At 35.5% G+C, this 22,196-nt stretch overlaps 2 protein-coding genes across 2 annotated transcripts in view; both read right to left on the reverse strand.

Moving 5' to 3' along the window:
- LOC115877531 (Y+L amino acid transporter 2-like) overlaps nucleotides 1-22,196 on the reverse strand; it is a 63,447-nt gene that overhangs the window by 27,163 nt on the left and 14,088 nt on the right. Inside the window, exons 2-4 of the mRNA XM_030893756.1 lie at nucleotides 21,240-21,468; nucleotides 15,690-15,805; nucleotides 3,597-3,722 (exon numbers count right to left, since the gene is read on the reverse strand). Coding sequence (XP_030749616.1) covers nucleotides 3,597-3,722; nucleotides 15,690-15,805; nucleotides 21,240-21,468 — 471 coding nt within the window. The remainder of the gene's footprint in view (nucleotides 1-3,596; nucleotides 3,723-15,689; nucleotides 15,806-21,239; nucleotides 21,469-22,196) is intronic.
- On the reverse strand, nucleotides 5,403-7,948 carry LOC115877529 (zinc finger BED domain-containing protein 4-like). Its single transcript, XM_030893754.1, has 3 exons — nucleotides 7,389-7,948; nucleotides 7,071-7,279; nucleotides 5,403-7,000 (listed from the first exon to the last, which is right to left on the reverse strand). Exons 1-3 carry the CDS (start codon nucleotides 7,652-7,654, stop codon nucleotides 5,427-5,429), a joined length of 2,049 nt encoding a protein of 682 aa, XP_030749614.1. The 5' UTR covers nucleotides 7,655-7,948; the 3' UTR covers nucleotides 5,403-5,426.

Genomic DNA, 22,196 nt, shown 5'->3' on the forward strand with positions numbered 1-22,196 from the left:
GTTACGGGGTGTTTTTCAAAAATGTGCAATTTTAACAAATCGCTGTAACTTTTTTGCTATGGAAAATTTTGTATTTCTATGAAAACATTTCCAAAGCACCTTTTTACGTAGAATTTAATGGTTTAAGTATATTTTTTTTTAAATTAATAATTTAAGAGTTATCAACAGAAAAATTGTTTTTTTATTTGGACACCCTCTATATTTTTAATTAACTGAAAAGAATTTAAAATTACCTTTCCAAAAATATAGCACACTTGATATTTTGTTATAATCCCCTTCGAAATACAGAATATTTAAAAATTCGCCACTTTTAACTAGTAGGCTTTGGACCCCTTATTGATGATATGCCCTTAATGGAACTCGAAAACATATTTTTCCAGCAAGACGACGCACCGCCTCAGAACGTTGAAGTTATCAGCAAATATTTGTAGCCAATTTCAAGAATAATTGAATAGCTAACCAAGATCCCAGCCGGTGGCCGTCGAGGCCGCCTGACTTAGTGCCCATGGATCTAATCCTATGGATATATTTGCTGAAGAATAAAGGTTCCTTATTCTTCCGTATAATCTAGACAAGAATTAGAAATACTTAGCAGTTATGAGAGGGTATCTTTCACCCCCACTGAGTTAATGAATTCCGCGAGAAATGTTCAAAAACGGCCCCATCTGTCCATAACAGAAGACGGTCGATATGTCGAACACCTGTAGCAAAATCTCATGTCTTGGTTTGCTATTTATTTTTATTGTTATTAGATATAGTTTAAATGTGTTGATGTTGGTTAAATATATTTTAAATTGTTATAAAATTCTGCATCTCTCATAGCAGATATTATTTTCGTTTTAATTGATTCTCACAGCTAGAATTTTTTTTGCATTACAGCCGGTGCCGTTCAAAGCCTACTTATTTAAAGCGGGCGAATTTTTATATACTCTATATCTCGAAAAGGAATCGAGCAAAATATCAAGTGTGTTATATTTTTGGAAAGGTAATTTTAAATTCTTTTCAATAAATTAAAAATATGCAGGGTGTCTCATATAAGAAATAAAATTTTCTGTTGATAATTCTTGAATTATTAATTTTAAAAAAATTATACTTAAACCATTAAATTCTACGTAAAAAGGTGCTTTGGAAATGTTTTCATAAAAATACAAAATTTTCCATAGCAAAAAAGTTACAGCGATTTGTTAAAAATGTTAAAAACACCCCGTAACTCCGAAACGGTAACAGATATCGATATGCGGTTCACCATAATGTTTTTGACAAAAATTGAGCTCCAGACACCGATATTAGTTTTTGTCTATTTCCTATAGAAAAGGGTGTTTCCATTTAAAAGCGTCGAATTTGACCCACCCTGTACATTCTTGGTATATCATCTACTGGGAGTTGGAGGAGTAGAATTTTCCTTTTGGAGGTATTCCAAGCTCCTCTGATAATTCTCCCGGTACTGGTTCCTTCAATGACCATTCTAATCATTGCCGTATTGCCATATCTACCGATGACAAGGTGCAATGGTGTTAGGTCTAGAATGACCTCCATTGCTGCTGTTGGGCAAAAAGTACATGGCTTCTGTGATGAAAATGCATACTAGTCTGCATTTTTCACAGGTTTTTTTCACACCTTGCTGTACGCTGCTCCAGTTTTGTGTACCAAACAATTGTTCCATAAGTAATCATGAGTCTTACTATAATTGTATACACCCAGCGCAAATGTTATAGTCTAAGAGCTATCAACGTTTTCGAGAAAGTATTTTAAGACGTCTGGCTCTTTGATTATCTTTTATTATGCCCTCTGGAACAGCATGCGGCCCGTCTGGCTGCCGATACCCGTTGCGTTCACTACTGCGCATCGGAAGAAGATCCTATATTTTTTTTTATTTAGTACTATAAATTCTAGTATTGAATGTAAATCGAAAATGTCTCCATAGCGCAGTACGTAGAGTTTCCGACTACGAACGAAGTTTTTTTATTTTATTTTTTTTATCTTTTTATCTTAGTTTTTTTATTCGTTTATATTCTGATAGGAAAGTATTAAATAATTCTGGTGATTAAAAACAATATATATATAATACTTTACTATCGGAATATAAACGAAAATAAAATAAAAAACTCTTTGTCCTGACCCGGATTCGAACTCTGAATCCTCGGTTCGTGGTCGGAAACTCTACGCACTGCGCTATGGAGACATGTTCGATTTATATTCAATACTAGAATTTAAAGGACTAATAAAAATATAGGATTTTCTTTCAATGCGCAGTGGGGAACGCAAAGTTTACCGGCAGCCAGCCGCATGTTGTTCTAGAGAGCATAGTAAAAGATATATCAAAGAGCCAGACGTCTTAAGGTTGTCGCCCACTAGACCACTGCGCGGCGCGGCGCTGGGAAGAGAATTTTTTCCGGCTGCGAAGGAACTGCGCCCACTATAGCGCGCTTTTGAAACGCGGCAACGCTATTTAGTTATAGTCGAAGTGTTTTTTACTTACTGTAGTTTAGTTTTTAAAGCAATGAGTTCAAGTACGGACGAAAGCGTATTTTTTGTGCTCTTCTAACAGAGGAAGAGGAAGAGGGGGTGAGGAAAAGTTTGGACTCATACGAATAACAAAAAAGAAAGAAGTTTGGAGAATTTTACCATCTTTTTCCAGATTTAATAAAAGACAAGATCATTTTTTTCAGTATTACAAAATATAAAGGAAACATTTTACGCACTCCTCAATTGAGGGTTTTAGAAGCAAAACACCGAGCATCTCTACTCATCATATTTTTTCAGAAGAGACAAATTACTAATACTTTTGATAATTCTTATTTATTCTGATGTGTATATTAGTTATGTGGTGAAAAAAACCCTGATCTTTTTTATATATTTAGGTAATTAGAATTTAAAAATTGGAGATTGTCACTTTTGTTAAAAAGTGGAGATTGCCGGTTTTGCCTCTACACCCCTCAATTATATTAAATCTTTGATAGAACGGCATTTCGTCCATCTGTCTTTAGTGAGGGAAGACTTAAAAAAATATCATATTCCTTTATGAAAATCGATTTGCCTAATTTACCTTTAAAAATACAATTCTACCATTGATACGTATCACTAGTTCCTAGTCAAAAAGCCAACTGAAAAGACTCGAATGCAAAATTATTTCCAATGTGAGTACGCAACTGCAACGCGCCAAAACGCGGGAGACGGAAAAAAGTTGCTAGAGAAGTCTTCCGACTTCTTGACGGAAATCCCGCGGCGCGCTTCTGCGCTGCGCGCTCTGATGTGCGTTGGTCCATTTAAATACATGGCAAGCAGACAAAAGAAATTTCCACATGGCGCCGCGCCGCGTCGCGCTGCGGTCTAGTGGGCGACAACCTTTAAAATACTTGTTTTTCCGACGTTGCTAGCTCTCGTACTACTAGGCGCGCTAATGTAGTTTAAAAAAGTACATTTAAATTAAAATGACAAAATAAGTATCACTGCAATAGTATTATCTTTCGTTGGACAAACTATACATACATCAATCCTGATTTAAAGAAAATCAAACAAAAAATCAATTAAAAAATTATTTTTTAATTTTTTTGACAAACAAAAAACATTTTTTTCTTTATAGTAGCAAACCTTACCAGTAAATATATAGACAACTCCAGTAAGGATAATGGCCACGAGAGCAAACAGCTTAGCCGAAGTGAAAACGCTCTGGATTGTCATGGCCCATCTCGTGCTCCAACAGTTAATTGCAGTAAGTAAACCTGAAACAAATTGAAAAGATAGAACGTTTCCAATGTCTAGCTTAATGGATACTTCACGTAATTCTTTTAATTTAAAAACCTTTTATAGAATGCAGTTTTTAAAATGTAGTAAAGAAGCCACTTTTTCTATTATTCCTACTCCTACTCCTAAATTTTCCTAGGTATTTGGGTATAAAAAAAAGTTAGAGTTTTTTATAGGTTGCTATTAGACTTGGATCATGGTAAATTAATAAAATTGCGTTTATCTCATCAAGAAGGCTGAAATCCACAACTTTTAATCGGCATTAAACTACTTACACTACTTCGCTAACAAAAGGAAAAAAGTCAGTAGCGTACATGCTTTTTTTAGAAAAATATTCCAGTGATCCATATGCACGTCCCTGGTGAATATGTCGACACTTTTTTAGCTTTAAAATATGTCGCATTTATAGTAACTTTTACCATCCAAATTTCATTCGAAACGCTAAAAGAACTTGGAAGAAAATTATAATAAATCGAAAAAATATTAATATTTTAACACCCTGTAGCTACGAAACAAAGCAGAATCGGACCTATATTGATATGAAAAATAAATCTTATTTTTACGCGAGGAATCTCCCCACGAGAGATGGCACATGTTTTTTGAAACCCCCTGTATATAGGGTGTCCCACAATTAGTGCGACAAACTGAAAGGGGTTGTAGAGGGCATCAAAACAAGTCATTTGAGTATAGGAACCCATGTCCGGAAATGTGCCGTTTTGGCAGGAGGTGGAGTGAAACATAAATTTCAAGTTGCATTATTTATTCAAAACATTTACAAAAACTGCTCACAGTGCCGTCCATTCTGTTGAAGACACAAATGCACACGCATGGACGGCACTTTGAGCAGTTTTTGAGCAGTCCTATACTCAAATGACTTGTTTTGATGCCTTCTACAACCCCTTTCAGTTTGTCGCACTAATTGTGGGACACCCTGTATGTCCATGCTAGTCATAACGTTCCTACCAAACGAATTCGGGAAAAGTGCTATAAGTCAGCCCGTGATGCATACGTAGGGACGCGATATCGTTTGAAAAGTATCGATACTTGGTATCGAATAAGTATTGTATAAATAGTATCGATGCCTACTAAGTATCGAAAAGAAAGTATTGATACCTACTAGTATCGAAAAAATATCGATTCCACAATACCAACATGCCATCTATGGATACCATACAAAAAAAGTAAAGTGTAAACATGGTAATGGTGTAAACCAGTTAATTATTCTATGGTTTAAACACGTTTTGTGTAAACATTGTTTTCTCCATTGAAATTTGAAATTTTTGTTTCTTAAGCCCCGTTCTCAGAACTTGGTCTGTGCTCAGAACTGCGACTGTCGACAGCGACACTCGCTGTTCTGAGAACGGGGCTTTAATCATGTACTAATTCTTTTGATAATCTGCATTGTCCAAAAAAAAAATAACAACCATTGGATTGAGAATAAAAGAGTTGAAGCAATTTTTTATTTTTCCCTTGCTAAACAAAAACTTACACTTTGTTTATTGAAAAGTTTTTATTTTGAGTAATATTTACTTTTATATGTATTATGCAAAAGACGTTATCTATTAGGTTTAGAAGAAAATATGCACCGTAAAAAGATAGAATGGGTACAATCAACAATGAAATAAAAAATGTTTCTTAATTTAAAAATAAAACACATGTTAACATTTATATTTATTGATTTATTAAAGGAACCATTCATCTTCACTGCAATCTGCTAGAAATAACAGTTTTTCTAACAGATTACTAGACAGACGATTTCTGTCTTGCGTGACCGTACCACCAGCTTTAGAAAAAAGCCTTTCAGATGGTACTGATGTTCCAACAATACAAAAATGTGAAACGGCAATGTTGTAGAGACCAGGAAAGACATTTTTCACTTCCTCCCAGTAGGACATTGGATCTGAATTAAGGGGCATTACAGGATTAGATAAATAAACTGTCAGCTCATCATTTATTTTTGAAGAAGTCTGCTGACTTTTTTGATTTTGGGCATGTGCCAGTGTTTTGTGGTAATCCCAAAAATCATATTTTTCTTGATCTTGCATATTGGGTGATCCTTGTTTTGATGAATCAGATCTATCTGACTCACTGAAGGTTTGTTGGCTAGCAATTGTTTTTCTAATGTACTCAATTGTTTTGGAACAACCAAGCGGGTCTTCAAAGTGTATTCTTTTAAATCTTGGATCGAGTATACATGACACTGATAAAAAATAATTGTACTCCATCTTACCAAATCTTTTATTTATTTCATCAATCAATTTTGATTTAAGTGTATTAAGTGTATTCACAATATCCAACTCTGTAGTCATCTTTCTTAACTGGTTTTTTAAACAGTTCACCATAGGTATTATTTTCGATATTGTTATGTAGAATTCCCCTGAAGCCTCTCTAGTGACAAATTCCAAGGGTTCTAATACAATTTGAATTTGTCTAGCCAAATCTAACTCCGTGGCTGTTAACATTGGCGGAGCTGTTATGTCATTTATAATAATTTGATTGACAGTTGTAGCTAGTTCCGAAAATCTTTTCAGCATATAAAATGTTGAATTCCATCTCGTATGTACGTCAAGAATCAGTTTTTTTGTTGTTCCTTCGGAGGCTTCATTGTCAAGTTGTATCTTCCTTAATTTATCACTAACTGTCACACTTCTCTTAGCCCACTTGACAATGTCTCTCACTTTACCCAAAATTGGCAAAATTAAGGTATCTTTAGTTATTACCTCAGCTATTAAATTTACTGTATGGGCAAAGCAAGGCATGTGTTTGTTTCGTCCAAATGTTTTTGCAACAGCACTTACTACATTTGCGCCATTGTCTGTTACTACACCAACAATCTGTTGTTTGTTAATTTTCCAATAGTTTAAAATATCCTCTAATTGTTCACTAATGTTGTCACTCGTGTGCCGTTCAAATAATTGTCTAGTGGCTAGAGTGACAGATGACAATTTTACTCCTGTTAAAAAGTGTGCTGTGACACCAAGAAAACTTTTGGTTTGCATTGTTTCAGTCCACATGTCAAACGTGAGACAAATATATGTAATTTTACTCAGGCGTTCCTCATATATAGATTTCATGATATCATATTTTATAGCTAATTTCGCTTTGAATGTGTCAGGATGAGGAATTTTATATGAGGGACATAATTCATGCATTAGTTTCCTAAACCCTGCACCAGTTACTGAATTAAAAGGCCTGCTGTCTTTACAAATAAAGTAGAGGATACACTGTGTAATGGCAGCATGCTTTGTCCCTCCCTCTGTAACAAAAATAAAAAACACTATATATACGTTATAGTTACGTATGTATACTAACTTTATATATTTTACCTTTATATGATGTAATTTTCTTTAAGGCATCTTTAATGCTAGGTGTAAATGAATGAAGAGTAGGATCAGGTGTTTTTGAAGAGCCAATATTTTTGTTCGCCGTATTATCCTTATCCATTTGAGTGGTTAGTTCACCCGTTCCAGAATCTCCAAGGGGATGGTCAACAGCACTCGAAATTGAAGTTGTTACCCACGTAGATAAAGATGACCTGTAAAGGTTGTATTTCTTATAATCTAGTTTTCTTTACAAATGCAAATTCTTTATAACACAAAAATATTGATTTTTTGTATACCTGATTTTTTAATAAAAAAACATACCTTAAGCGCTTAGAGCTACTGGGACTACCGGGAGTACTGCTAGGACCAGCTATTACATCAGACTCTGACAGTCCTGTTTCACTCTCACTATCAATAATTATTGAACTTGAACTAGCGTTACTGCTACCACGATGTTGTTTTAAATGTTTGGCTAAATTAGAAGTATTGCCACTTGTTTTTATATGCTTAAAGCATATTTTACACGCAGCAGTAACACTATCTAATTTGGTAAAACTTTGCCAAATTTTACTTCTTGGTGGAGACATATTCTAGATTCTCTTAATATTTAACAATTAAAAGCTGGCAATGGTCACAAAACACTCTTGAAACACAACCAGGAAAAAAAACACAATGAGAAAAAAAATCAGGAAAACCATGGAAAACTTTGCACCTCTGCAGAACGAAAAACAAAATGTAAAACCAGAGTACGTAGACCGCCGAGTAGCGACAGAAACCGTCGGCTCTTTTGATGTGGTGGGACCAAATTTTCTTTCTCTCTCTTATCACGTGCTTGACAGATAACCTACATATTTAACTGCTCAACTTATGAAGTGGTCCTATAAACGTGGTATACACTGCTCACAATTTGAAGTGGAATTAATTATGAAGTTTTATACATATTTTTTCTGTTTTGTTTTATCCTTATTTCTAAATTTGAATGTATAAAATATCTTACAGCTAATAAATAATTAAAAAAAACATTCGTTGCCTGAGGTATACTTCAAATAAAGTATATAGAGATATTTGATAAATGGCAACAGTGGCAACTTCGCTTCTTCATATGACAGATAACCTACATATTTCGCGCAGCCGCAAAGAAAATTGAAAACGGGACTGTCGCTACTCGGCGGTTTGTTTACTCTGGTAAAACGATATAAAGAATATAAAGTCAATTGTCAATGCCAATGCCTAGAACATTAAAAACACCGCGTTGAAAAAACATTTTCAAAATAATCTGTCTCTCTTTATTCTAGAAGTTACAACAGAGTAAAAACTAACCCAAACAAGTCAAATTAAGAATCAAATGAACAAACTTTTGCGGTTCACGTATAGTCCAACAGGTGGCGGCAGCATGCCAATATTATTAGTAAATATACTAAAACTAAAAGTATCGATATTAGTAAAAGTATCGATAAAATAGTATCGATAATGAAATTACTTGGAATCGAAACAAAGTATCGATACCATACTAGTATCGAAGTATCGTTCGTATCCCTATGCATACGATCAAAAATACCATAATTCCGCAAGAACCCCACAAGTCACTACAAGTCTTAACGGCAAAAACCCCACTAGTCCGCTACTTGTGGTTTGGTTGTTTGTTGTTCATAATCGTTCGAACAGTTGCTAAGAGGACATGGTTGTTTCCACGGTTTTTGCCAAAATTCCAGCAAAAACCCCACAAGTCAAACAAATTCACACCCTTCCTAGCTTAAAGATAAGAAAAAAATAAAGAAAACTAGTTTTCTGTAATTTCAGATTATAATTAGAGCTCACACAAAAAAAACGACAATTTAAATTTAAATGGGAGCAAGATATACGTTTTTTTTAGTTTTTCCAAATTTCGAAATATCTGACTAATGAGGTTTTTGCCAGAAACCCCTCAATTATATAAACTTTTTTTCGTATACTGGGTATTAAGATATTCTTTGGTATACTCGCTATTTAAACCCGGGTATTTGTATATACCGATGGTTTATGATATTCTCCGATGGTGGCAGCACCGTCAGAGAATGCACCAAACATCAAACTTATAAAAGGCCCACGTAGTCGCACCACATAAAAATAGATAATTTTAAAATACAAACATAGTTTTTTATTTTTTTCGACTCTAGTAAACAAATCAACACATCTAAGATATCCTAGATATCGTTTTCCTAATTATACCACTTTAACCTTCACATCTTGAACTTCTCGACGTTAAAAACAAATTAATTATTAGCAAGTCCGGTTCCTGAGAGCGTTCTATCGGCTCTATAATCAACATTTCGGCAGCACAATGGCTCTTAATAGCATTAATGTTTCCGTTTCCATCTTCATCACTTTACGACAGTTCATAATCTTAAATGCACGCCTAATTAACTCTCAATAGACTGCTAACGAAGCGTCCTATCGCTATAACAGACGAAAATCTGTTATAGCTATAGCACACTTGTATCAGTAATTAATAATTATGACATTTAATAATCATTTATACAGTGTACCACAGATAAAGTTCGAATTTTATGTTTTTATTAATTGATTTAAAGGAAATTTAATTTTGGCGCTAATTTTTGTTTCCAGTTGGATTAAAAATTAGCACTGAATAAAAAGCAAACAAGGAGAAGAGTATAATACAATTTTTATATTCATGCATCATCGACGTCTTTTGTCAGTTTTGTTTGACGTTTCACTTGACACATTTGAATTTGATTTTTTTATTTGGATTTGTTGGACTGATCTGGGTTTATTTCTGTATATGTATATTTCTTGTTTATTTAGAATTAAATAATTAGTATAGTTGTTCATATCAAATAAACTTTTAGTCACGTGTCGCGTGATTAAGCTTGACCGGCACAGCGTTGCCTACTTTTACATATTTTCGTTTAATCAAAAGGAAACAAAAAAAAATAGGCGCCGTGAGGCACGTATAGCCGCCCATGCTCAAAAACTGCGATTTTGACTGATTTTGATGTTATTACAAATTTTGAACGGACGGGCGCTAAAGGGAGGAGGGCGGGGAGGGGGCGTCGCCCCCCTTAGCTCCCCCCCTTGGGTAAACCACTGCATATGATTGTAATATGAAAAAAAAAACACGTCAGAGTTGATTTTAAAATGAAGATCGCTGTTATATTATATGTCAAATTATACTATAAAATTAAGGACATTCCAAGCCAAATTGACAGCATTTTTTTTTAAATAAACAGAGGAAATACCTAATCACATTTATTTTTCTATGTTCAGAAATAGATACATTATAATGTAGTAAAAAATAATCGCTTAGAAAGGATTACAAGGACATCTTTATCATAAAACTCTATCTTGAATTAAAATCAGTTCAGTGAAAACGAGCTATAAAAATTGAATTATCCCAGTTTCGCAAACCTTTACGTATACGTTAGTAGTATTTATAGTTTAAACTTTCTAAAATTTATTACATTATATACAGGGGCGCAACTAGACATATACTTTTAGGGGGGCTCAAGTCTTTTGGGGGGGCTTAGGTCACTGTAAGATACTATTGATGTGAGGTTAAAACCAATTTTATACGAGACGTATTGGTCATCTGGGGGGGCTAAGCCCCGCCTGCCCCCCCCTATTTGCGCCTCTGATTATATACCTATACCGGGTGCGTCTAAAAGTGGTTCACCCCTATAACTTTTGCAAATTAAAAAACGAGATTTGGTATGTTAGTATATGACACAAATTGTAGATTTGGTATGTATTGGATTTTTTTTAGAATTTAGAATTTAGAATGAGTGGGAGGGGGGTTAATCACTTCGACCTTACAGATCCATTGTGTCCCCCTTTCTTGAATCATAACTCATCATACAGTCCCAGGGCTTTGACAAAAGCCAGTATCTGGGACGGTTTTATAGAGGGTAGTTCTCCATCTCCAACATCAGTCGTACCAAAATTCATGGCACGAATGGTCGTCGTCTCGGCGCACTCAGTGATGAGGTGTACTGGTGTTTCACCATCTTCCCCACAGAATCTGCATTCGCCATTTCTTCTTAGTTTCAATCTACTGAGGTGTTCATTGAGGAGACAGTGTCCTGTTAAAAACCCCGTGACAATCCGAAGATTGTTCTTACTCAGACCCAGGAAGATCTGTGATTTTTCTTGATCATAAGCCCTCAGAAACTTCTTCGAGTGTCCTAGACCATTGCAAGATTTCCATTCCAGGTTGCGGATGGAATCTTCCAAGTTCTTGAGTTCCTCCTTGAGTTGGTTACCACTTGGAAAGCAGAACGGTTCTGGTCCAGTTAGTGGAGTGTTCGCTCCTTTTCTACCTAGATTATTTGCTTTTTCATTGCCTTTTATCCCTTGGTGAGCAGGCACCCAGTGTAGGAGGACTTTGTTTTCTTTGCCTAATTTATTCAGCTTCTCTATGTATTCTTTGACCAATTTCGAATTGATTGAGACTGAGTTGATCGCCTTTAACGCTGCTTGACTATCAGATAAGATGGCTATTTCTTGTTTCCGATAGTTCCTATCTAAGATAAGTTGTACGCATCTCTCGATAGCGTAGATTTCTGCCTGTAGGATACTAGGGTAAGTGCCCATTGGTTCGGAGTAATTAGCTCTCGGCCCAACACCTGATCCCTGTTCCCGTATTGGTTTTGGAAGCATCTGTATACCAAGTTATGGTATGGTCTTTTAACTGCTGGGCAAGCGTTTCGCTCTTCCAATCCTTCTTATTGCTCAATACTACATTGACATGTTTGTCAAAGTTGTACGTTCTTGGCATATCGTCCACTGGGAGTTGCAGAAGTGGTATTTCCTTTTTTGAGGGTGTTCCAAGCCCCTGATCTGACAATTCTCCCAGTACTAATTCCGTTAGTGACCATTCTAATCATTGTCGCATTGGCATATCTACCAATGACAATGTGCAGTGGTGTTAGATCTAGAATGACCTCCATTGCTGCTGTTGGACAGGTTCTCATGGCTCCTGTGATGCAAACACATGCTAGTCTCTGGACTTTGCATAGGTTTAGCCTTGCCGTCCGTTGCTCTAGTTTTGTGTACCAGGCAACTGCTCCATAAGTAATCATGGGTCTTACTATCATGGTATACATCCAGCGCAAAATGTTAGGGGAGCAGCCCCATCTATTTCCGGCCAGTCTTCTGCATATCATGAGAGCCTTTATGGCTTTGCTGGTAGTGTTCTTAATATGCCTGTTCCACAGGAGTTTACTGTCCAGGGTTATTCCCAGGTATTTAACTTCCTGTGTTGGCAGTATTTCCTTTCCATCTAGTTGGATTCTTTTCAAGTTTTTCAGACTTCGCCTTCTGGTGAATGGCACTATCGCGGTTTTGTCTGAGTTGATACTCAGCCCGACAGTCCTACACCATCTCTCAGTGATACGGAGTCCTCTTTGGATAATATCACACAAGGTGCCTTCATGTTTCCCCCGAGCGATCATGACTATGTCATCTGCATACCCAATGCAGTGTATTCCCGCTAGAGTTAATTCATCTAGTAGTTCATCCACCACCAAGCTCCACAGCAAAGGGGAGGTTACTCCACCTTGTGGAGTTCCTTGCGTTGTTTTAACAGCTACAGTTTTGGTGCCCATCTGAGCCTCTGCTGTTCGTGTTGACAGCATTTCCCAAAACCAGCGAATAATAGTTCTGTTCACCCCTCTTGTTTCTAGAGATCGCCTGACCACCTTATGTGGTATATTGTCAAACGCCCCCGCAATATCCAAGAAGGCACAAATTGCTGTTTCTTTGCTATCCAGACTTGTCTGTATTAGCTCCGTTAATTGGTACAGAGCAGTTTCTGTGGATCTGCCCGTTCTATATGCATGCTGACTATCATGCAGTGGTTTAACCTTTAGATGATTTTCTCCAATATGGTTGTCAACTACTTTCTCCAGCGTTTTTAGTATGAACGATGTGAGACAAATAGGCCTAAATGACTTGGGATTTGTCCAGTCAGTTTTGCCTATTTTGGGTATGAAGATTACTTTTGCTCTTCTCCATGTGGTTGGTATATATCCCATCGCTAGACTGCTTCTTGTAATGCTTAGTAGATGGTGAGTAGCTATTTGCTGACCCTCCTTTAGAAGGGCAGGAAAGATCCCATCCACTCCTGCTGCTTTATAGGGCTGAAAGGTGTCGATCGCCCATTTCAGCTTTTGTTCTGTTATTACTAGCTTGGCCACTTCCCAATCTTCCCTGCAAGGATTGTGAGGTTCAGTGGGAGCTACATAAGTATCAATACGTATGCTACCTGGAAAGTGTGTATAAAGTAGGAGATTTGCTCTCTCTTCCTCTCCCTCCGTGTAGCTTCCGTCAGATTTCTTAAGTGCCATGATGGGGATAGATCCACTCTTGGCCATAGCTTTGTGTAATCTAGCTGCATCAGGAGTAGAAGTGATGTTTTCGCAAAAGGATCTAGAGTCAGACCGCTTTGCCCTTCTTATCTCCTTCTTATACTCAGTTAATTTCTCGCTGTAGAGCTGCCATTCGCCACTGGATTTAGCTCTATTAAAGAGTCGTCGGACCTCCGATCTAAGTTTGGCCAACTTCTTGTTCCACCAGGGCTTGTTGTTACTTTTTGTATGCCTTTACTTGCGGGGCAACTAGATTCATATGCATCCAATATTGCACCGCTGACTTCCCTTGCGTACCATTCTAGATGCAGATGGTTTCTGGCCCTACTTGCATCTATACGGTTTAGGTTGTCTACGAGATTGGTGTTATACATGTCCCAGTCTGTTTTTCTTGGATTCCTTCGAGTTTCTGTTTGGGGTGTGATTCCCCTAATTTGAACTCGATGATTCTGTGATCTGATAGGGAGGGTTCCGTTGAGACCCTCCATTGTTTCACGTAACTGATTACACCAGCACTCCCGATTGTTAAATCTAACACTTCTGCCCGCGTTTTTGTCACAAACGTGGGGCTGTTCCCTACATTGAGAACTTCAAGATTGCATGCTAAGAGGAATTCAAGTAAACACTCACCTCTAGTGTTAGTGTTAGTGTTAGTGCATGTATTGGATATGACAATGATTGATTGACGTATTCAATTGTTTTTGATCACTTCCTGTTTCCCCGGAAATGACTACAACTTTTGATTTTTAAATGGCACCCTCGGCATTTTTTTTACTTTATTCGATAGAAAATGATATGACATATCTCAGACATATGCCAACTTTTGACATTCTTGCTTAATAAAAAATCGTATTTTAAAATTCAATCTAGAGTGCCATGGCTACGTTAAAAACACTAATTCTTGATCAAGGAGCCTTGGAAAAATAGATTTGATCGTCTAATGTTTTTAATGTCATGTCCTGGCCAGTTAGAAAACGCTCAAATCGTATTTTTAATCATATCTCATTTTTTTCAAATGGAAGGAGGGTGGCTCATTAGCATATTTGGAAAAATATTTTTTTACGAATAATTTGATACCACACACTTGGTATTTCGAGTCAAAAAAAATTTTCGTTACGAACCTCAAGTTATAATTTCAAATAAACCATATGCGAAAATGTCAAAAATTGACATATGATATGTCATTCTGTTCAGAGTGTTATTTTCTATCGAATAAATTAAAAAAATACCGAGGGTGCCATTTAAAAATAAAAAGTTGTAGTCATTTCCGGTGAAACAGGAAGTGGCCGAAAACAACTGAATACGTCAATCAATCCTAATTTATGTCATACACTAACACACCAAATCTCAGTATTAGCATTACAGGCCCACTTCTAAGTGGCTATATAGTGATGAGGTGACACCTCATCACTGAGTGCGCCGAGACGACAACCATTCGTGCCATGAACTTTGGTACGACTGATATTGGAGATGGAGAACTACCCTCTATAAAACCGTCCCAGATACTGGCTTTTGTCAAAGTCCTGGGACTGTATGATGAGTTATGATTCAAGAAAGGGGGACACAATGGATCTGTAAGGTCGAAGTGATTAACCCCCCTCCCACTCATTCTAAATTCTAAAGTGGCTATAACATTTATAATTTTGTAGATAAGACATTCATTTAAAAATAAATTAGGTTAAAATAGGGTTTTAAGTCGAGTGTTATAACGTATTACCGTTGATTGAAGGAATTGGTAAGATATGCAACCTAATGAGCGAATTCGTGACAAGGCTGATTTAATTTCCCCTTTTGTCTTAAGTGCTGTACGGTGGAGCCACCAATCGTTGTGCGGCCAACGCATAAAATACTTATTTTTTCTAATTCGGCCAGCGAAAGCATTTCGAAGACGGTATGGAACTGAAAGCGACAGTGTTGCCATATTAAAATGTGTAATATCTGTAATACGTTTGATAAAAATATCTTTGGATAAAAAATCCGCGTTTATGTATTGAAAATTTATTTGTATTTAACATAGAATAAACAACAAAAATAAAAATTCTTTTACGCGGGTTCCGAACATTTTGTATGATCGAAAAAAGTCGTTTAATTCAACTGCTTGATAACAGTGATCGATAACCAATATTTTTGTTTGCGAAAACCGCAAGGTTCTATCTTGAGTATTGTGATAAGCGAGATGAGCCTCTTTTGCAACGAAAATGAGACTCTCTACAGTGTTGGTAATTGTAACTATCATACTAAAAAAACTATACATACTTACAGAGACAGGCTGCCGCCAAGAGTCTGATCGAATTTTCTGGTGGACTGCATTCAGGGAAGAATGGTTTTACTGCATATTCAGCAAAAGTAATTGCCACAATCGCTTGGGTTGTAGGCCTGTTGAAAAGAAAAACTTTGTAGTTATATAGAAACTTTAAACGACAACTTTTTATGCAACATTCTTTTCAAAACAACGTTTTTATAAAAGACAAAAACATTTTCAAAAAATTTTTTCCACCGATTTGGCTCATTCGACTGAGCTGTATCACTCAACCTGGGATTATTCTAAATAAAAGTACTCCAACTTTAGAAACAATAGCATCCCTGACAATTTTTTATGACACTGAAATCAAACATTCCTTTAAACAAATTAAAATATTACAAAAACTGTTAATTTTAGGTATATAACCACTAGTTTTCCGCGGCCGCATAAAACTGGAATTTTATTAATATAAAGTGTAATATTTATTATAGCACCTAGTGGCAATATTTGAAAGTACCTATTACATGTGTCTAGTTGTAATTGATAGTCCACGAATAAAGATAGTCGTTTAACAGAGATATGTAGGGTAGAGGCAAGGAGAAATCTCTATATACGTGTATTGAAAAGTGATCATAAAATTAGGGGCGGGTGTTGCATTTAAAAAATGTATGATATATCCGCCACATTTTTTTTGAAAGCACCCTATATATTTACATACTAAAAATTTTAAAATGTGCCTCTTAACCTTTCATATAACTTTTCTATTTAACATTTTTTAATAATTCTCTCTATATTTGTCTCTATCGTTGACTCACCCTGCATATAAATGTAGTGTATTTAATAATCAGTTAATAATCAATTTTCAACAATTCGATAATTTGAAGAATAATTGTGACATGAGGGAGTTTCAAAAAATTCCAAAAAGCATCGTCAGTTTATTCTCGTAAAAAATAATATATGCGAATCATATAAGGGTATATTATGATAAAAAATAAATTAAAAATAATGTATACGAATTATGGCGGAGGTGATTTATCTAAAGATGATATTTTATTTTTATATGAATAGATGGAACATATAAATTAATATTACAAAAACTATATTAATTTATATGTTCTAAGTATATATTCGCATAAATAAAAATATAAGTTGCAGTATAATATTTCCGAAGTCAATATTAAGGAGGGCGCGCACCGACCAGCAAAAGCGACTGCGACCATCGTACATATAAACGGCGCCGGCGGCGCGGCGGCGTCCACTAAAACATTTCGTCCTGTAGAGGCCAGATTCCTACCTCTACCTATCTACGATAGTCGAGTCACCGCCTTCGCCGTTTCTCGCCGGACTGGTACCGATTCAGTGCGCGTACACCCTTAGGCTCCGCCAAATACGTTTAAAATAAAGTATACGGAGGGTACCGCTTAAATTCCTGTCCCGATATTGAAGGATGGCTATAGAATTTCAATGCATTTCCTACATAAGTCTATCCTTGGTTTGTAGGAGGTTTGACTATACAAGGATGAACCTATGTCTTGAACATTCGACTCGATTTTCTGTCCTCCTTCAATACTGGGACGTAAATCCTCTCATTGCTCTTATGGGGAGGCCGTCGTATACTTTATTTAAACGTATTTGGTCCGATCCGATGCAGTGCGCGCCCTCTAGAGTACCAGTAATACTGGTATTCTGAAGTTCTTTGTCCAGATGATGCCGACAAAGACAGTGCCAAAATTAAGAGTTCCTATCTATTCCAATTGACTTCATAAAAACTATAAACGTTGATTGAAGAAATAAAAATATGCGCAACCTTATGGGCGGTTTCGTGGCACAAAACATGTCCCATGTAGCTGGCGTTACCGTCAGCCTGTCCGATATTTAAGCTTTGTTCCAACGCAGAAATTAGGACTGTTCTAGAACGGTTATTGGTATCGCCGGGATCGAATTTGTGCGCATGTGTCGACTTAGACAGTTCTATACCAAAATTAAACGTTGTTGGAACGGTTTGGGAATCGATTTTAGAATTCGCCCTGGCCGCTGTGGGGCCTTACACTGGAATCCAATTCATAACCTTATCTTTTGTTATTGTTATTGGTTAGATCCATAGATAAAAGAAAATAATCTACTATTAAGATAGATATGAAACTTAATAGTAAAATTTTGGGTCAAAGCGCCCCTCCGTGTTTTTAGTAGAGACTACGTTTAACCCAGCGCCTTCGCCTTTTCTGCTGTAAATGTTTTTTATGTTTATATTTGAATTCAAAGGATTTATTTTTAAAGTTACACTGTTATATTAGTATATCAGAGTAACTTTAATAAAACATAAGAATATATATATTTTCATGTAAATGATCGAAGATAAAAGTCGACTGGCTGTCTAATGAATAGACCGAGATTTATAGATTTTAAAGCGAACGAAAAAAAAGCAAACAACGAATACATACCATATTATTATATTTTTCTTTTATCTAAGATACATACCTTATCGTCTTTTGGAAACACGTGCATTTTTGCAGTTTTGTTAGTTTCTTTGCAAGATTCAACACAGCAAGAAAAAAACATTTTTACAGTTAATAAATAATGAAAGTATTTCTGACTATGATATTTAAAATTTAGACAGATAGAAAATTAAAAAACAAACCAGTATTTGCAGACGCAGGCCCAAATTCAATAAAAATCAAAATTTTTCCTGCGAAAATCAGACTTTTTTCACTGAAAAGGTATTTTTTGATTAATCAGCAGTCATTGTCAAGTTGACAATATACAGGGTGTTTTCGAATTAGTCTAAAAAAATTATGGTGTGATTCCTCATGTGTTCTTAAAACAATTTTTATATAACCATTGGGTCTAAAGTACTTCCTTTCTGATCTACAGGGTATTAAAAATTAAAAAAAAATCGAATTTTTTGCTTAACATAAATGGTACACCACTGCATTTTTGAGAAAATATATTTTTTTCTTGACTGGCCATCCTTTTTCAACAAAATTGATCTTTTGAGTTTTTCTTGTTCATCAAACGGTTGTCGAGAAAAAAACAAATATACTTATTAAGAGCCCGCCTTAATGCGTTTTCTAACGATTTTTTATTTTTTAGATTAATTAGGAAACACCCTGTATATGCATATCACAACAAATACGTATCACAGGCTACCAAATAAACTAGTAACCTCTAAAAATTATTTTTTCTACCACTAGCGACATACCGTGTTTTTAGTATGTACTAAATTATTTTATCAAAATTTCACTATATAAGTTTCCAGGCAATGGTTAGATCTCAGGGTTAGACCTATTTTTTATACTATTTTTATTATCTAAAGGATTCGAAATGAGTAATAGACCGTATGATCGAAAAAAAAACGGCGTTAGCGATGGCTATGAAACAGGGGCAGATAGAGAATTTTATTTTAGGGGGGCCCAAATAAAAGGTAATGTAGAATATGCTTTTTAGAGCGCCATTTTTAACCCAAAAGCCTAATATTTAACCCAATTTATAGATTTTAGGGGGGGTGGGGCCTTGGCCCCATGGGCCCCCTCTGTATCCGCCACTGCTATGAAATGAAGATTGCTGTAATTTTTTATATGTAAAATTATATGGAGAATGGCATTGATCATCATTTCCAAGCCAACTGGAGACGCCGTTTTTTTCTCTAACTATACACTATAAGACAATTAATAAATTGGGAGGGAGATTTGTTTATATTTGTACGTATTGTTTATTGAATCACTCGTTCAAATCATTTTCGCTGGTATCCAACAAAGACTCGATATCACTGCCCCCTTCGTCAGTCATCATAGTTCAAAAATAGAGAAATATTTAAAAAAAATGCATGATAAACATCAAATAAAACTTTAAGCTTCAAAACGTCGTCAAACCAGATAAATAAACTGTCAAAATTATATAAAAAGAGAAATGGCTAAAGGAATTTAAAGTCCAGAAAAAATCAAGAATCTGCTGACACACTCTTAATGCGCAGGTCAGTCCCTATGATTCTTGCTTTCAGGCTGGTATAGAAAGTACGGTCCCGGAATCGATTCACTAACGGTGATAACTCTTGTTGGAACGCAAAAGTTTTTGTTCACTAATCGATTCTCTCGTGGTTGGAACGCTTTTTCTCCACTGCGCAGAAGCATTACCGTTCCAAGTACGGTTCTCTCCGTCGCACGTCGTTGGAACGAAACTTTAGTTTAGCTCTGCGCCGCAGATCTGATAGTCGTTTACAGCGCAGCGGATAAAGGATACTGTACCGTAGTTCTCCTTTCAGTCGACGACGGACAGAGTGAGTGTCGGGTGTCGGCAACATAGTCTTGAGTCAGTATTATATTTATATGTCTAGGAGTTAGAAATGAATCGCTATGGCGATATTGTAAGTCGGAGAGAGAAAAATGCGAAGTGTTGATTACATAACAACTCTCTTTGTTCAGTACATCTTATTGTACTGAACACTTTGACTGTACTCTTAGAACACACGAAAGTCGGACCCAACGCCAGGCGTAGCCGACCCGGTATATTGTATTATTAAAATGTTTAATATTCAATAAACTTAGATTAGCTACATTTTTATATTTTAAAATGTATGTGTTAAAGTGTAAATAAAAAAGTATAAACCTATTTCTTTATCTACGCTATAAACAGCGTTATTAATAAAACATTAAAAGTATTAAAATAAGATTCATTTTTATTCATATTAATACATTTAATTCATATTGTTATAGTTAATATTAATATACAATACACTTAATTTATGTAAGTAGATAATTAATTTATTAACTCATCCTTGGAAGTATTATAATAATTCTATAGAAACAAGTCACATCAATCACCAGGTCTGAGTGAGTAGTTAACAGTCATACATACTCCTATTGCTCTAAGATGACTACGTCAGCGATTCTTTATAGTTGTGTATCGACACAATTGATTAATCGAAAGCTAATATTAATCAGGCGTGTCATGTAATTTTTTATCCTTTTATAAGTTCTTGTGCAAACAACTTATTTGATCAGCGTTCCCTCTAAATTCACAAATGAAATAATAGTGATGTAAAAGATATATCGCTCAAAAAATCTCTCTAAACCAGCTGTACGGTTTGTAAAATCTTGTTATTTGATGACTGTTATTTTACAACTTTTATTCAGAAATAAGAGTTCGCAATATTAGTTATCACTTCCAAACATACAGTTACGTAAATAACAGTGCCCTGATAGAGATGTTGGAGCACACAACAGTTTTATCAGGCTTATTACTTTTTAGTATTTACCTACTTCTTGTAAAGTTTATAATCATCTGCTGATGATGCTAACATGGTTAGCGAAACGCGCGTCCAATGTAAAAGTAAAAGCGTTTTGGTGTATTGTGGTGATTTAGTGTTTTTATTTTTTTTTAACAGAAACCTACTATTTTAACGTTGTTTTTAAGTAACTGTAACAGTTCCAACTAAATAATAGGAACTCAAAAATAACAGTTTTGATCACTGTGTTTTACACATTTTATTACTATATTAAATTTACTGAAATAGTTTATCACAAATACAATTAGTAAAATAAAAAAAAAATAAAAATCGTATGCATTTTTTACCTGATAATTAAAAGAGCAATCCATAACCTCAAAAAAGCTGCTAATGGACCAAAAGCGACGTATATATAAGCGTAATCTCCTCCAGATCTAGTGACGGATGTGCCCAGCTCAGCGTAGCATAGGGCACCCAACATGGAAAAAATGCCCGAGAGTGACCATATCACAATCGAGGCTCCCACGGAATGACTACTTTGGTATACACCAGTTGGCGATACAAAAATACCACTTCCTGAAAAGAAAACATACATTTAATATCAGTTAAAGCATGTTATGTACTGTTGCATATGTACAGGGTGGGCTAAATTGGGCGCTTTTAAAGAGAAACACCCTTTTCTATAGGAGATAGGCGAAAATTAATATTGGTGTCCGGAACTCAATTTTTATCAAAAACATGATGGTGAAAACCGCACATCTATATCTGTTACCGTTTCGGAGTTACGAAAATTTGATTTTTAAATGGGACACCCTGTATATTTTTAATTCATTGAAAATAATTTAAAATTACCTTTCCAAAAATATAGCACACTTGATATTTCGCTCGATTCCTCTTCGAGATATAGAGTTTAAAAATTCGCCCACTTTGAATAAGTAGGCTTTGAACGGCGCCGGTTGTAACGCAAAAAAAAATTCTAGCTGTGAGCAGCAATTAAAACGAAAATAATATTTGCAATGAGAGATGCAGAATTTTATAACAATTTAAACTATATTTAACAACATCAACACATTTAAATTATATCTAATAACAATAAAAATTAATAGCAAACCAAGATATCGGCGGTGAAATGTGATAAACTGCTAACTCCATTATTCCTAATTTTACAGGAGAGCAAAAAAAACGGTACAAAAAAATATGTAAACATGTAGGAAGTATTTTCATGCGTTAATATGATTCAATTTATCCTTCCAATTTTAATTGCTGGGAAAAAATATAACTCAATATTTCGTGTTACATCATTT

Source organism: Sitophilus oryzae, unplaced genomic scaffold, assembly GCF_002938485.1.
Source record: "Sitophilus oryzae breed Bouriz unplaced genomic scaffold, Soryzae_2.0 scaffold_1494_pilon_pilon, whole genome shotgun sequence".
Taxonomy (NCBI): Eukaryota; Metazoa; Arthropoda; class Insecta; order Coleoptera; family Curculionidae; genus Sitophilus; species Sitophilus oryzae.